Source organism: Syngnathus typhle, linkage group LG3, assembly GCF_033458585.1.
Source record: "Syngnathus typhle isolate RoL2023-S1 ecotype Sweden linkage group LG3, RoL_Styp_1.0, whole genome shotgun sequence".
NCBI classification, from domain to species: Eukaryota; Metazoa; Chordata; class Actinopteri; order Syngnathiformes; family Syngnathidae; genus Syngnathus; species Syngnathus typhle.
In genome coordinates this window covers 8,465,860-8,481,825 of record NC_083740.1, presented here as the reverse complement: position 1 = coordinate 8,481,825, position 15,966 = coordinate 8,465,860, and the positions used below count along the sequence as shown (strand labels likewise).

Here is a 15,966-nt window from a genome sequence, read left to right as displayed (position 1 = left end):
ACTAAAAGGAAAAAAAATGGAGTGCATGAAAATCATGCAAATATATTAGTAAGTACATACGTAACAACATAAATATCTTTATGGTCACTGTGCTGTTTCAGTGTGCATAGGTTGCACTGCAGGAGATGAATTTTTCTTATGGTGTAGAAAGATTTTGTTGAACCGTTTCAAAACGTAAGAGTATATTTCATTTTTAGACTCCACCCTTGTTCCTAAGCAAGTATATAATGTATTGTCTCCCATCCAGGAATGCTCTAATTTGTCGCTTGGCCTCATTGCCAACACAGCGGGGAAAGGAGGTATGGCATGAGGTCTTCACCTAGTAAACAGACAGCAAAGGGTGGCATGTTTGTGATAAAACGGAACAGTCATAATTTTTTTATCAGCCTATGTTTCATTCAGTCAACATGTTACAATCACATTCTAACATCAACTTGTAAAATGGCTAACACAGACAGGTTACGTGTAGAACACTACAATACCTGCTTGCCAGCTCTCTTTTCAAACAGGATCTAAAGGAGATGGCTCGCTCCATAGCTTTATATCCCTGAGAATGATGTCATGTCGTGACAGAGAAAAGAAAAATGCAGGGAGATGAATGAGAATGTTTACAACAGTATAAAAGACAGGAAAGCAAAGCAGGAATGAATCAGACGTTGTTAACATTGTTACAAGGTTAAGAGAGGCATTTGGCATTTTGGAAGGACAACAGAGGACGCAAGAATGCATGAAAACGTGGGAGGGGGGAAATAAAGACATAGGAGAAGTGGTTAGTTATAAAAGATAATGACATCAAAAAACTACTGGGTTCCAAAACCAAAATTGGAACTGATGTTATCTTAATTTCGTGCGACAATATTGACAGTCGTCTGCGCTGACATTACAGAAAACATCACAGGGTTTTTTTCCCCTCTAGAAGCAGCTCAGTTCAGTGACATGAGGTGATTTCCATTTCTCTTGGAGTTTTTCACCACTTCAAATAATTAGGTGGAGTTGATAGCAGTCTTTTTTCTCCAAGCTGTCATAGATAGTTAAGATCAAACATCCTGAAAATCCCCACAGCTTTCTCTATGCAGCGGCGGTAGGAGCGGCAGTTCATTTTCTGACTGTGCTGAATCACAATAATCAGTTCATAAAAATCTTTCATTCATTTGTCGACTGAATCGTTCAGTGCTTTGTTCTTTCATTCATGATTCAGCTCTGAGGTGCACATTCACTCTGTAATATATTTCATCTGCCATTGCAACTACTATACTTTCATTTGGAAAGGTGCAGGTATGGTCCCACTTCACTGTTTACGTGCCATTGAGCAATGCATCAAGCAAGTAAATGTGCAGGACACCAAATAATGGGACCCCCCACCCCGCCATGAAATCTTCCCGCTGGTGCGTGTCAATAGAACAGATAGTTCCTCACCCTGGCGCCTCGGTGCAGCCTGTCCTTCATAATGCCAATGAACTCCTTGTACGAAAGCTGGTCATCGTGATCCACGTCAAAGATCTTGAAGATAGTGTTGACCAAGTGCCGTGTCAGCTTGAGACCTGTGGCCACATACACTGCCCTTGCAAATTCATCTGGCAGGGGACAAAGACAAACACGGTGTTTCTCTGCACATAGAAAAAGAGAACCAAAGGTGCCTTTAGTCATCTACTGCAGCAGCTGTACCAACCTTGTCCAATGGAGCGAGAAGCAAAATTGTACATCTGCATGGCAATGGCAAAGTCCTCAAGGTTGTTGAGAAATTGAAAGAAGGAGCGAAACTCATCAAATGTGATTCCCTTAAATAGCCAGAGAAACAGGCACACATTAACACTCTGAGGCATATCAGATCAGTGAAAACAAAGTAAAACAAAATGCGTGGAACGAGTTAAAGTAGTTGCTCATGGCAATAATGTACAAAGCGATTTACCATGTGACTGGCCATTTACTACTTTCCCCTTGAATGCCAAGTTATGAGGACAGATTGATCGTGTAGGATTAAGTTGGAGACAAATGCTGCAGTGTTCCAATAAATATGAGTCCACGTATACTAATTAGTGCCTGACCGACTAATCGGCCGCCAATATTGGCCCTTTGATCATCGGCCAAAATGATCAGCCATTTGCCAATTGTTTTTACTTTATGTACAGCATTGAACACACTGATTTCATTATTTCACATAATTATAAACACACAAAACTGAATTTACAGTTAGCCATTCAATGGCTTTTTCATTAATATCAAATAAAAAAAATTAACATGATTAAATGCACACAAGTAGGTCAATGGATTGACCTAGATGTCACTATTTTACACGCCACCTAAAGTCACAGTTTCTTTATGGAAAATAAAAAATAAAACTACAGTGCAACATAAATAAAAAATTAATGTGTTAAATAAGACAGATATTCTACTGCTACTACTGCTAACAAAAACAAATGAGAAGGATCAACGCCCATGAATCTTCAGAATTTAAATACTTTAAATACATTTGTGTTTCATCGCATTTACGTATATGTTTTTGGTTTATTTTACAAAGCATGTGTTTTATGAACTCATAGAAAAAAGATCATAGACATTTTACATTAATGTCATGCACTTTAAAGAGAAATGCTGTGTGTGCGTACGTGCGCGAGAGTGCAAGAGAGTGCATGTGTGTGTGTAAGTAGTCGAGGAAGGCAATGAAGCATTGAAGTGTAGAGAGCGACAACAGCCGCAGGCAAAAATAGCGGGGAGAAATTTCAGGTGCTATTCATTGCTGGGAGGCATGAGCACTCACAGAGGAAGAATAAATCAAGACAGATGTGTGAGGGAATTAAAGAAGTGCTGCTGCTAGCTAAAGATAAAACGTCAACCTAAAACATCATTTAAAATTTCTGTTTGCAAAAACATGTCAGTGGAAATCAATTCTTTTTTTTTTTACAATCCTGTTTCCTGTCAATGAAAACAATTATTTTTCACTGTTGGAGAAAAGAGAGTAGGCAAGTGTAACACAAGGTACCTTCTCATCAGGTATACTGTGTCGGACATTTTCCAGGTAGGCACCAATATTCTCCACATTGGTGAAGCGCAAGAGAATCTTGGCAAAATCCTCTTCACTGATGGTGGCCATTCCTTTAGAGTAGGTCAGAAATTCAATCTCCAGCACCTCAGTCTGAAGGTTGTCCATGAACCTGAAAATATAGAATAAAGAATAGCATAAATTACAGTAAAAAATATAATTGGTGGCGTGAATAATTGTGCGTCAACTCATGGCAGGATTTTGTGCAAGCTATGGAATATTACCTATAAAAGTCATCAAACGTGAGCTCAGCTTTCCCTTTCTTGCCAAAAAAATGTACCAGCAGGGTAGTGTCAATTGTTAAATTCTCATCTACACGCTAAAGTCAAAAGAAAATGAGACAAAAAGAGAAAGAGACATCTGTGAGAGACCATTCAACAAAACTCAGGCTTTTGCTTTTTTGTCCGTTTCTCAATACCAAACGAGGGAGTCACTACAATGTATACTAATGTAACGCTATTTTGGTGGTCACTGCACCCTAAGATAACTCACAAACTGAAATGGATAGTACTAGAGGCTTTTGACTATTCTTGAAAAGATACAGAATTTGACTTGGTTTTCACAGGGTAAACACACACACACAGAAAACAATGTATATTGAGAAACTGAATACAATAACCCAACAGTCCAAACACATAGTCAAGCTAGCTGGTGTATCCAGATCGTATCAACCAATCATTACAAAAATAAAAAATCAGCAGTCACCATGACACAAATGCACCAGTTCAGGTCACGTTATTGTTGATTTTCTAAAGGTTTTACTCATAAATCAAGTTGGCTAATCCACTTTTGAAAATCTGACAAAAATTAAAACAATCTTAATCAAGAAGGCCAAACTGGTGACGTTTGTTGTTACAGCAGAAAACACAATGCAAAGGAACTGAGTTTGCACAAGTGATACAGCTGAAAGTGGCATGCTCATAGCCAACAAACGTGCTGGAGGTAGAATTGGAATATAGGAAGGAAGAAGATCCAGAAGGAAAGACAGAAGATAGACTGAGGTTAAGACAGATGAAGTGGCCGGTGAAAAAATGCAATCAAGCTACCACATCCGCATGCATTTAGCTGCAAATGCCAAAAAGACGGACGCTCACATCATTAACAGCACAGCAACAAGAGCACACACGCAGAGCATGTGAGATGATTCCACCTTTTTTTTTTTTTTTTCATTTGATCCTCTGATATTTCCTTCCATCCAGTTAGACAAGTAGGTCTACATTGTTATTATTTGAGCCAATTAAAAGACTTTGTTTTATTTATTATGTTTTCTCTCATGATGTAATCACTTGCTTATTATACTTCTAAACCCTTATAAAAGAGAAATAAGATGATTATGAGTAGTGAAGGGATTCTTTTGAAATGACTAACCGTGGGGATATTTCAGGATTGACATGATTAGAAATGGGACTTTAGGCTTTTGATCACTTCCAATTAATAGTTAACAAGCATCAAGGCGGAAAAGGGGGAAGTAAATACTTTTCAACCACAGCCATGCCCATCACTGCCAAACCTTGTTTTTGATGGCCATGCTACTGTAAGCAGAATTGACACTGGGTCAAATCTCATGTTTGCCAAAGATGGGGGAGCATCATAATCATTTGCACCAAAATGTTGAATGAGGCTCTACCTTAAGATTAAAATCCTAAAACCCAAAGCAGGACAAAGACGGAGAAGTCAGAAAAGGCCGTTTATCAAGACATGTAGATGATGCTATGCTTCCAAATTTGCTTGCATACCAAATTGGATGATTATGTAAAACTCAAGCTCAGATGATAAAGCAGGCCCATTTGGTTCAACTTTACCTCTGACCTCACAGGAGTTCACCCAGATGAACAGATAAAACATCTCAGACCCATCACAACATCTATTTCCCACAATAGTGGAAGCTTAGTAAGTAAAAACATGATGTAAATCCGAGATGGTCTTCTTGGTCCTCTATGATTATGTCCAAGAAGCAGCTCAGCTTCAATCTGTCAGTTAGTAAGACCTTCCATGGATTTGGGCTACTCCATGTTTTAATTCCCATGACCTGGTCTTCTGGCCTTCTGTCAATCCTTTTTTCCCTTCTCCAGTCCCTTATTTCCCTGTCATAGCGCAGGTTCTCAGTTTACGCTTATTTCCTTTCTCTTCCTAGTAACTGTCATTGCCTCCTCCTAGACGTGTCAGTCGGAGCCTCTTTTGCCACACAAAAGCAAAGAGCTTGACTAATCTGTTGAGTAAACACATCCTTCTTTAAATACAACCTGCTCCTTTCTTTTACCCTCAAAGTGCTTCCCGAGGCTCTCTTCTACCCACCCACTTTGTACCTCGACATTTGTTGTCCGCTGACCTCCGGCCGCCTATCTAGCATCCCCTCATCTATTTGGTGATTTTATCTCTTCCTCTTTTACTCTATTTATCTGATCAACTACTTCTTATCTCAAGTGTATTCTATCACATCAGTGTATTGCTGCTTCCACAATTGACTTTTACCTTTACGTAGCATATTTTATGCACATTCTAGTGTTAAATCATTTGGCGGATGTTTTCCCATTTCATTTATTCTTTTTTTTTCTTGTGACTTTGCCTGATCCTGTGTGCGCTGTGGCCATCTGACATCCCAGCAGATGAAAGGCTCCTGAGAGTAAATACAAGGTCAGAGCCGATACACTTCACTGTCATTACCTTCACCTCAGCTTCCGCTGCCACGGCAGTGCCGCAGCACAAAGCCTGTCATTAGACAGCTAGCCAGCGTGCTATGTTTTAGCTGTTATTAATCATTAGAAACAAACAAGGTGCTTTTAGGTGAGAGCACAAGATGCTGCTTAACAAACCATTTCACAAAGTTTTACAATTATAAAAAATTGACCGTGATGTTATTGAACTTATTAAGTCATAATGCAAGACCCGTGGGATTTATTCCAGACAATTAGTGAGAAAGAAGTAATAAGAATTATGAAAACTACTGTAGATTCTAATTAAATATAAAAGATGAACACATGACTTTAGTGTTGTTATTGTTAACACTAAATCATAGACAAACCTTTTCAAGGTTAGCATTTCCAATTCCAATCTGCTTAAGTGTTCCATACACTTCAATACAGATTTAAATGTGCTGTATATGATAAATAGGTTGACAGGAGGATTGGCCACAAGATGTTTAAAAAAAGACAAGAGATTGGTTATTAGACAAACATTACATCACACTTAGCGAATATTTTCGAACAATCATGGCACAACGGCACAGTACAGATTTAGAAATAAAAACAAACAGACATCAAGAATAAATGTTCTATATCCATAGGAACTATTGAAAGTATGATTTCTCAAAATAAATACATAAATAAGTGACTAAAAGGAAACAGAAGTTGAACTAAATCCATAAACTTTCAATAAAAGAACATGAATATAGCAAGGGGGAAAAAAACAAAAATGGGAGGCTGGGGAAAATGTGGTGGCATATCTCAACAATGAGACACATCTATCTTGACTCAAGCTAACATCGTGGAAGTATTTTGGTACATTTACTGTATATCTTACTCTGGTATGTGTGATGAAGACAAACACACAATGATGATCACTAAATTAAGAAAAAAATGACAAAAATGATCAACTGGAGGAATGACAGCATAGAGGACAGTTAGATCTGTATACCTCAGCCAGGTCAGAAAAGAGGATTTGGCTGGCGCCTCGCCTTAGAACGTCCCAGTAACTCCGTGCCACAAACTCCTGACTGTCTTTTTTAAGCACCTGTAGGGGTGGTCAAGGGGGGCCAGGGTCAGTTCACTTCCAAAAGCACCACTTCAGGAAGTAGCGTCTGTATTTTAGTCATCAATTTTATAATAATATCAGGTCATGATGTACCCTGGGACCACCTAGCCCTTATAAAACTACCCAACACACATACCCATTTATCAAGCAGGTTACAGCCTGACTATTAAATTCTCTCATGCTAATTGGATACTGTTCATATAACAACCTGCTTGTAAATGTTCATTTTGAAGATTCAAAATATAAATTCCCACATTAAAGGGACACAGGCTTATTAACGTCGAGCAAAACAAAACCTAGGTGGCATCAGATCATAAAATCAATAGTGTGTTTGTTCCCCCCACGAATTCAGATACACCTTACTCCTTCCGTTAGCCCTCTTTTTACCCATTATAAAATCAATCACAGAGCTGATGAGAAAAAAAAAAATCCAACCTTGGCTAGATTCCTTCTGTTTACCTGACACTTCTTCCCTATCCTGTCCCAAATCCTAAAAGAATTCCGATGTTAAGCCATTTGACACGAAGCCACCAACAAGTACAGTTTTGGAGCGATTAATTATTTAATCTGGTAATTGTACCCTTTGATGACATTCTGAAACAGGTGAGCAAAAACAACTACAGGGCTATGTTTTTGGATACATACGCTGTTCATGGGGGCAACCTGATATCCATACAGCTGCATATTCTACCACACAGAAAAGAGGCATGAAGAAGAGAGAGAGAGAGAGAGAGGGCAAAGCATGCAGTCAGAGAGGGAGGAGAGAAGATAAAAGACATGTTAGTACATGCAAGGAGCGAGGTTGTGGATACACTCTGCATAGAGAGGGACATGTCATTTCCAGTGGATCTCTGACTATGTCTTAGAGCAACACACCTAATTCCGTCAGGAAAGAACGTTTTCTCAATTCGCCGCCCAACAAAACATTTTTTCTCAATCAGCCATTTAAAATATGGATGGGGAGTATTGACAAAACAGTCTGATGAGAGCTTGAGATTCCTTTTGTCAAAAAGGTTTTCCATGTGTCCCAACACTATGGATTAACATATTGTCTAAAGTAATCTTTAATAGTTAGGCATGTCATTAGATGCATATTTAAAAGTAGTTGAAGAAAATGTTGTTTCTAAGACTTAATCACAGAAGCATGGAATTACACAAGAGCATATCCATTTGATTCAGTACACAGTTGTGCTCTGTCATGGTAGAACAGAGAACAGAAATTTGTAAGGCAGCATGCACTCAGTCATGGTTTGATGATGGGTTATTATCCTTCCTAATACTGCCAAAAATTGTTATTTAACAGTTCATCATTTTAAATGCATCCACATGTACAGTTTGGCACAGCAACACCAAAGCAATTGTTGAATCACAACACCTTTGTGGATGATTTAGAATGATTACAGCCTACAATGTTTACTGTTTGGGTGGGTTTGGATGTTTTTATATTTATTGCATACTATTATAGTGTATGGATCATTTTTGACACATTCCTGATTACCAACTCGCTTACCAACTGAGCTGACTTCTCAGCATCCCCTTTCCTTTCCTTCTTCTCATTTTTCTTCCGGAAGATCTCCTGAAGCTGCAAAAAGGTCAAGAATAAAAACCATTATGATTATATATTCAGACAAAACATTTTCAACACCCAGGAAAAACTATACCACTAATATAAAAAAATTAAATGGACAGATTATGCCATGGATGATGGGTTTAGCCTTCCTACTAGAGACTTACCACCAAGAACTCTCTCTTGTCCACCATCTGGTTACCGTCTGCATCAAACATATTGAAAGCAATCTTGAAACCAGCATGGGGCTCTGCAGCAGAGAAGAACACACATGGTGAATTTTATCAACAGAGTCAAATAGCCACATATAGGATACAGGCATTAACGGACAATAATCAGAGTCCATTTAAATGACCACGAGCTTCAATTTCATTCATTCCTTCAATTCATTAATTATAGAGATTAAGCAGCCTCCTAGCTTGATTTTAGACCTAGGCCAACCATTTCATTTAACGAATTATAGTGTAATTTATATTATAATCAGATTTCCAGATACTTAAATTTACATAATATTTTACCTTCAATGCTGTGGTTTTTTAATCCTCAAAGTGTGGCCTCTCTTGCTTATGACCATGTCTTGGTAGGTTCACATTTTAACTTTAGTGCTTAAGATTTGCTCTGTATTTACTATGGGAAAGTAAAATTCACTTTATAGCTATAGAGCTGTGTCTACATTTTGTTGTGTCTATCTTAGCCGGAAGGGAAACTGTAACTATGGCAATACTAGTTCATGTAATACCTACATGAACTTTGAGAGACTCACTTGTCAGAATGCAGAGCAGGAACAAGTACTCTGTGTATGAGACGATACCTAGCAAAGAGACCATGATGGGGTTAGTATGGTCGCACACACTGACACAATAATACACAATCATTACTTTGAGAACATAGCATCTTTTGACTCATCTCCTTGATGTATATCAATAATTCATTGGACCACACACTATTTCTACCAACATGAAGCCACCATCTGGGGCGTTTGCACTTCAAACGCCTCTAAGATTCCCCAAGAAAACAATTGCTGACTAAAATACATGACCAACAAAACACTGGTCTACTGCCTACACTGCTCTCCTTGTTGCTAATGTCTAATTTGTGCAATTTAAGTCGAGTTTTCTTAGGGCAAGTTTTTTTTTGTTTTTAACTAAAACCTGTTAGCTAATCTAAGAAAGAGTTTTCAGTTTAGCCGGCAGATTGTGTCTGTGAGTTTGTGCGTGTTTGCATAAGCAGATGAAAAATGTTTCAGGATGTGATCCTTTGTGGCTTTGGCCCCATTAACACTCTTTTTCGCTGTCTGATTGTCCAGATAGTTCAGGGTGACTTGCTTGAGTGTTGCGGAACACTGCGTTCTCGTGGATGTGGACGCACTTGTGTGTGTGTGTGTGTGTGTGTGTGTGTGTGTGTGTGTGTGTGTGTGTGTGTGTTGGTGAACATGACACCAGATAGAACCAGTGACAGGCTTGTGTTTCCTAATGCACAACTACTTTGTGTAAAAGAGCTGATTTGGAACAGAAGTCACCCCACCTCTTCCCATGTAGCTTGAACAACACAATGATCAGGTCTGGCACTCAAACTACTGAGGGTCCTAAAGGAGACAAATAGCAATACTCTAAATACTTAACATTGTATTATGAGTTCCATGGGTTCTCATTGGTGCTGTATACTTAAATGAGAAATGGAGAGGGTAAAAAAGAGGAGAGGAGGGAGATTTGGTTTATTTTTAGTCTGGTCAGCAGGTTGGTTGGCCGTCAGTAAGGGACAGCATGCGTCCAACCTTGGATTAAAGACACCTACTGTGACTCACAAACATACACATTGGCAGGTAAACCTGGAAACTGAGTAAAATATGGTATTTGAGATGTGTGCCTCATAGAATCATGAATGTAACATTTAGTTAATTAAATAAACAATGTTTAAAATATTTGTAGCATTTGTGTGTGGAATGTACACAAATACTGTACATGCATATGTATACTGTACCCCGTTCTCTCAGGTTACGGAATAGTTTGGATGATCCTCTCCATACAGGTGGGGTATCTGAGAGGATTTTCTCCAGCTCCTGAAAAACATGTGCAAAAAGTAAATGTCACTGGTAAAGAGTCTCATGGGGATTGCCAAGTGTTTTGAATAGTATGTCTTGAAAGCGTAGCTTGAAACATGTCCCCTAATGCTTAAGTCAAATTTAAGATGTTTTAGTACTTTTTAAAAGGCCATTTCAATCAAATAATTTGTCAAATTCATACACAGAAATTGTTGTCCAGTACATGTTTATTGTGTTTGTTGCAAGGCTAATTTTCAAATATCTCATTTTTATGGATGCTAGTGGACACACTGAATTGAATGAACTGTATGCCATTGATTGTAAACGGATTGTTTTGCGTTTACACTAGTGCATTATTTTTGGCTGCAATCAGCGGATGCACTGTTGATTCATTCTCAACTAGTTTCTAAAGAAAAAAATTGAACACCATATTAATTATTAAAATTACCCTGTACCTCTCCCCTGCGATTCCAATATGAAAGTGCCACTGTAACTTATTAGGGAGTTAAAAAAGAAAGTCACATTTGACATTTAAACAAACAACTACATGTACAATACAACAAATGCTGACAACATGGAGGAAAGAAGAAAGGAGCTTTTAGAGTGCGTCTCCCACCTGTTTGGTCAGGGACCTCCAGGGCCTCTTGTCTGCCGGGGAGCCAGACAAAAGAGAGAAAAAGAAGGGAAAGAAGAGAAGAGGGTTTGGGTGGGCTCTGTCAGATAGCATCTGTATTATCTAGAAATGGTCTTAATGTGCACGGTACAGTCACAACACACATGCGCGCTGTATATACAACTGTGATCATCACAAGCCCATCTAAAGTGCCCTGTCCTCGTCTTTGTAGTAGGTGGAATGTCCCGGTAAAAGCACATACTACTTTTGTTCTGTTTTATACAACAAAAGTTCATCTTAATTCAACTTCAAAGGGGGCATTAGAGGATGTCGGCTGCTGAGTAGGCATGTGTGGCTCTATCATATGTCAGGAGCAGCACAGATGTAAACACTCATACAGGTCCATAGTTTGCATGCAACATTTGTCCAGAACTACATTTTTAAAAACATGTGTTGTGTGGGTGTCCTGGGAAAAAAAAAAAATTTGGATGATAATTGGTTATGATAACAAAGTGCAAATGTGAGCAAATGGAACACTCAAGGGAGGGCTGTGCGTGTCAGTGTCAATGCAGGGTTGTGTCTAACATTAATCTTAGACTAAACAAAAGCTGCAGGGCCATCTGCTTTGAGCTGGCAAATTTGTTTATAATGGCAGCAGGTCGGCAGAGATAGCAAAGACAAGGTCAAACATTTTGATGTATTTAAACTTGATCAGTCCTACGGGAAAGCTTAAGCTTGACACCAACCAAAACATTTCAGGTTGAACACATCACTTGAACTTAGAATTAGGTTGTAGATTTGAGGTGCGCTTTAAAATGAGATTCAAATCCTGTGAGGCAGATGTGCTAGCAATTTAAACACATTGCTGCCCTATTGACAATAATAATAAATGCTTTTGGCTCAGTTTCTCGACATACATCTAACTGTTTATTTTAAACAATAATTTAATTTCTGTATGTGTGTATCTCCCTCTGTCCATCGGATGATTGTCACTGGCTTTGATTGGCGAATTGTGTTGTTCAACTCCAAACTTGAGAGAAGGTATGTGGTTGGTTGCCCTGATAGTTGACTGATCATCTAAATGTTCTGCATTCATATCTTGAATGTTCATACGTAGATGTTGATATGAGCCAAGAGCAGAGGTCACTTCTCTGTACTACTGGTCTACAAAGCAATGCTTTACGTACTCCTTGGCTCACTCATGGTGACTGACTCAATGAAGTTCTGAGGAGTCATGTAGACCTGCCCATCATACTCCACAGAGCTAAACATACGGAAACGATACTCATGGGATGACATGTGCACATCTCCTTCCTCAAAGTCCATTGGATGTGCCTGTAGAGCAAAAAAAAAAAGAAGGGTAAAGTTTAGAGGGGTAATCATATCATTTTGTTATATCTTTCTTCTTTTAGCACAAAGTCTCTTCAAATTATAAATAGAGTCACACACTTTAATGCAACATAACACACATTTTTTTCCAAGTATACTTTCAACAAGATTGGAATCTCAAAGCAGCCAGCCTATCAACTAGATTGGCTGCAGTGCTACACCGGCACTTTTGTGCTGCATGAAGCTTTGTACTTACAAAACAGCTTTCCAAATTTAAACCTGCTTGGCCACTGGGCACATTGCAGCGAGTTTTCTGCACAGCTCAGCTAACATGCTAATGAGCCTACCGATCCATTCATAAAGCTTTGATGTTGCATTGCTGCTTACACTGAGGATGCATAAATATGAGATGAGTGTTCTGCTTCCATACTAAGCATGAGAAGGCTGTGGTTTTCACTCTAAGAAATTACTTTAAAGAGGTACTCTGCTTCCATGCGAGAATGGATGACTAACATGGATGTAACATTTATTTTTGTTATTTGAAATGAAAGGTTAAGTCATGTACTGTGTCTGCGGACAACCACATTCCTTTTTGTCCAATGCTTTTGTCCAATAGTTCTAAAACCAAATACCAAGTAATAAATAATCCTCCAAATGCCAAAATACTGACCAACATTAAAACACAGTAGCATAGTAGGCGTAAGAGCCTTGTAACCGGATGCCCAAACAGAATGAAAATGCTACACATAAAGACTGTTCGGATGATGTGCGGCAAATCCAAATGGAATTTCATTTGGGTTCACAGAGGTGGCATACTCTAACCTTAATTCTCACGGCGTACGTGAGTTCTCAAAAACGCGAGAATCCACCTTGTCTTCAGTCTCGAGCCCACTACTTTTTGCCAAGACGCACTATTGGATAACCGGACCAATCGCAAAGTGTTTGCGTGCGGGACATGTGGCTGCGACAAAAGTCAGAAGCCGGGGGACACAAACCAACCAAACTGGCGACACCGGATAATAAGTTTGTGCTTCTCTAACTTCCAGATTAGGATTTCCATTGCCGTGATTGGTTAAAATAAAAGTTTGGTAGGCAAGTTGCCACATCGCCCAATCAGCTTGAAGTAATGTACTCAATTCAATTGCTCCTCCTTTCCCGAGCACATCACAGTGGAGCGGTCCTAGATTGATATTGTGAAGAACTACGTTGAGTGATTCATGACTCAATCTTGAAACTCTTTTTTGAAATGTTTCATCATCAGTCAATCCTAGGACACAAACACAACACAACACCCATACAGCCGCACCTTCACACCTATAAACAATTTAGAACAGTGATTTCCAACCATTGTGCCACAGCATCCTTATAATCTATCATTTAATACCAATATTTCATCTATTAATGCCCAAGACATATTCTGACAAGTGGAACAGGTAAATGCTCTTACACTCAATGGCAGAAATTAATAATAACATGTGTATCCACTTTTTGTGATGTTTCTATTTTGGTGGTGTTCCCTGAGATGTAAAATATTATTTGAATAAAGGTCAGGAATCACTGACTTCTGAGCCTACCATCGATGTTTTCAGAATGAGAGTGAGCCTAGCATGGATGTTTTCGGAATGAGAGTGGAAGCTACAGTAGCAAAGGAAGCGTAGTCAAGATTCATATTTCGAAAAGTCCGACCTGTGAGGTCGGCATACCTTCTAACCACTAACCCCATCCACCGTGCTATCGCTGCACACCTGCTTCTCAAATTTCAATTCAAAGCTGTGTTGTCGCAAGTACTCATGTTGACATTTCAGCACCAGCGCCATCGGACAGCGCCACATCCATGTGCGCGCGCACATTGCCCAGCTGCCAAAATAGTGAAAAAAGCATTTTCGGAACAAACATTACATTTGATACGATCAGCATTAAAACATACTACTTCACTATGCCCGTATTTATGAGGGGAATCTGAAAATAATTAAGACTTTCTTTCACAAAGGATGAAAAAAAAATACACACAAGGCCGTGGTGACCAAAGACGAACAAACAACATATTTGACAATGAGTACCGAGCTGTCATTTGCCTCGTACAGATTCGCCACCCACCTTCTCTTTAGCTTCAACGGCTGGGATGGATGGCAGCAAACCGTGGATGCTGCGAGTCCCCATCGTCCTCCTCCAGCCTCTGCGGTTGGTCAGGTCCTCGTAGAAGTAAAGTGCCACTGCACCTCCCGTCGCCAGACATACTCCGACAGTGAGACACTTCCGAGTTCTTGAGGCCGCCTGACGCCCGATCAGCTCGTTTGTCGACACCGAGCGCAGGCTAAGCTTGACAGCCAGCGCAACCACTTTGCGGAAGGCGGCCATTGTTGCTGTAGTAACCTGTTGTGGTCAGGATTTTGCGGACTGCTTGGAGCTATCGCGTGACTTGGAGTCTATCGCGAGAAGTGCCGAATGCTGAGGCTGGTTTGTCATGTTATTTTATAGTGTACAAGTGGCAAAAAATGAGAGCAATTGTTGGTTTATTTTGTGTTAACTGCAATATTTTATCTCTGATCAAATAATCAGAAATATATAAAATTCATCTATAGAGACCAGGTACATAAACTATGTCAAAATGTAAAAAAAAAAAAGGGTTTAATTCATATCTCATAATCTCAAATGTCATTGATCAAATTGTTTTTTTAAATCGAAGCTCAAGACCCATTTGTTTAGATTGTAACTGTAAACGAGGCCACTGTATATACTCACTATAGACTCACTTCATCTGCTCCTTTTTGATTATTTTGATTTTATACGAATTTTATTCTTTTATTTTATTTGTGGAAGACTTTTAATGTCCTGCAACATTTTTTACTTTTTTTTAATAGCACTTTTGAATCGCGTTTTATGTTTCGTTTTATCTATTGTTGTTTTTATCCAATTGTAAAACACTTTGGGTACCAGTTGGCTATTAAAGGGGTATATAAATAAAATTTGATTGATTGATTGGTTGGTTGATTGACTGACTTTCACCACAGATGATCTGTCAAACGAATGTCAAAGATCAATTGCCCATTAACGTCAGCAGATACATGCTGCATTAACACCACCCTGATTAGGCTTTTCTCATGGCTCAAAGAATAAAAATGAAGTTGAAGAGATCACCATCTTCTCTCACTGAAACAAGTTTCACCCAAAACTATGTAGTCCGATATGTTCACATTAAATGAAACACTTTACCAACAGTCTGATAGAAATGAATCATATTTTATACAGTGCACACGCAAACTCTTTTGCAATCATATAACTCATCATAGTAGGATTTGATGTGTTTTCTGGGATGATCGGTAAACACCACCATGTATTTCATAAAATGATTTTAACCAACCCAGTGACCCTTAAAAGCGATAAAGAAAAGTAATGCTGGGGTTGGGGTATGAATATCACGTCTTGTGCATATTAAGAAAACATATTAACTTTATATTGTAGATATTATGACAAAATCCTCCATCCACTGGAGTTCAGCTATACCAATCTGTGTACAGCATTCACCTTTAGGCTATTTAGTTATTACCTTATCCAGATCAGTAATGTCTTTGTGTAGGAGGTTGCAGGTTAGGAGGAAAGGGGGGCTGGTACCCTGAGGGCCTCCT

The 15,966-nt window shown here is 39.0% G+C and overlaps 1 protein-coding gene across 1 annotated transcript; it reads right to left on the bottom strand.

Moving 5' to 3' along the window:
* Window positions 1-183: 183 nt before the first annotated feature.
* Window positions 184-14,713, bottom strand: micu3a (mitochondrial calcium uptake family, member 3a). The gene is made up of 15 exons (XM_061274350.1): window positions 14,438-14,713; window positions 12,199-12,346; window positions 11,015-11,046; window positions 10,338-10,416; window positions 9,121-9,168; window positions 8,525-8,607; window positions 8,301-8,372; window positions 7,436-7,477; window positions 6,674-6,769; window positions 3,265-3,359; window positions 2,981-3,152; window positions 1,670-1,778; window positions 1,417-1,574; window positions 483-547; window positions 184-319 (listed from the first exon to the last, which is right to left on the bottom strand). Exons 1-15 carry the CDS (start codon window positions 14,696-14,698, stop codon window positions 316-318), a joined length of 1,464 nt encoding a protein of 487 aa, XP_061130334.1. The 5' UTR covers window positions 14,699-14,713; the 3' UTR covers window positions 184-315.
* Window positions 14,714-15,966: the final 1,253 nt, after the last annotated feature.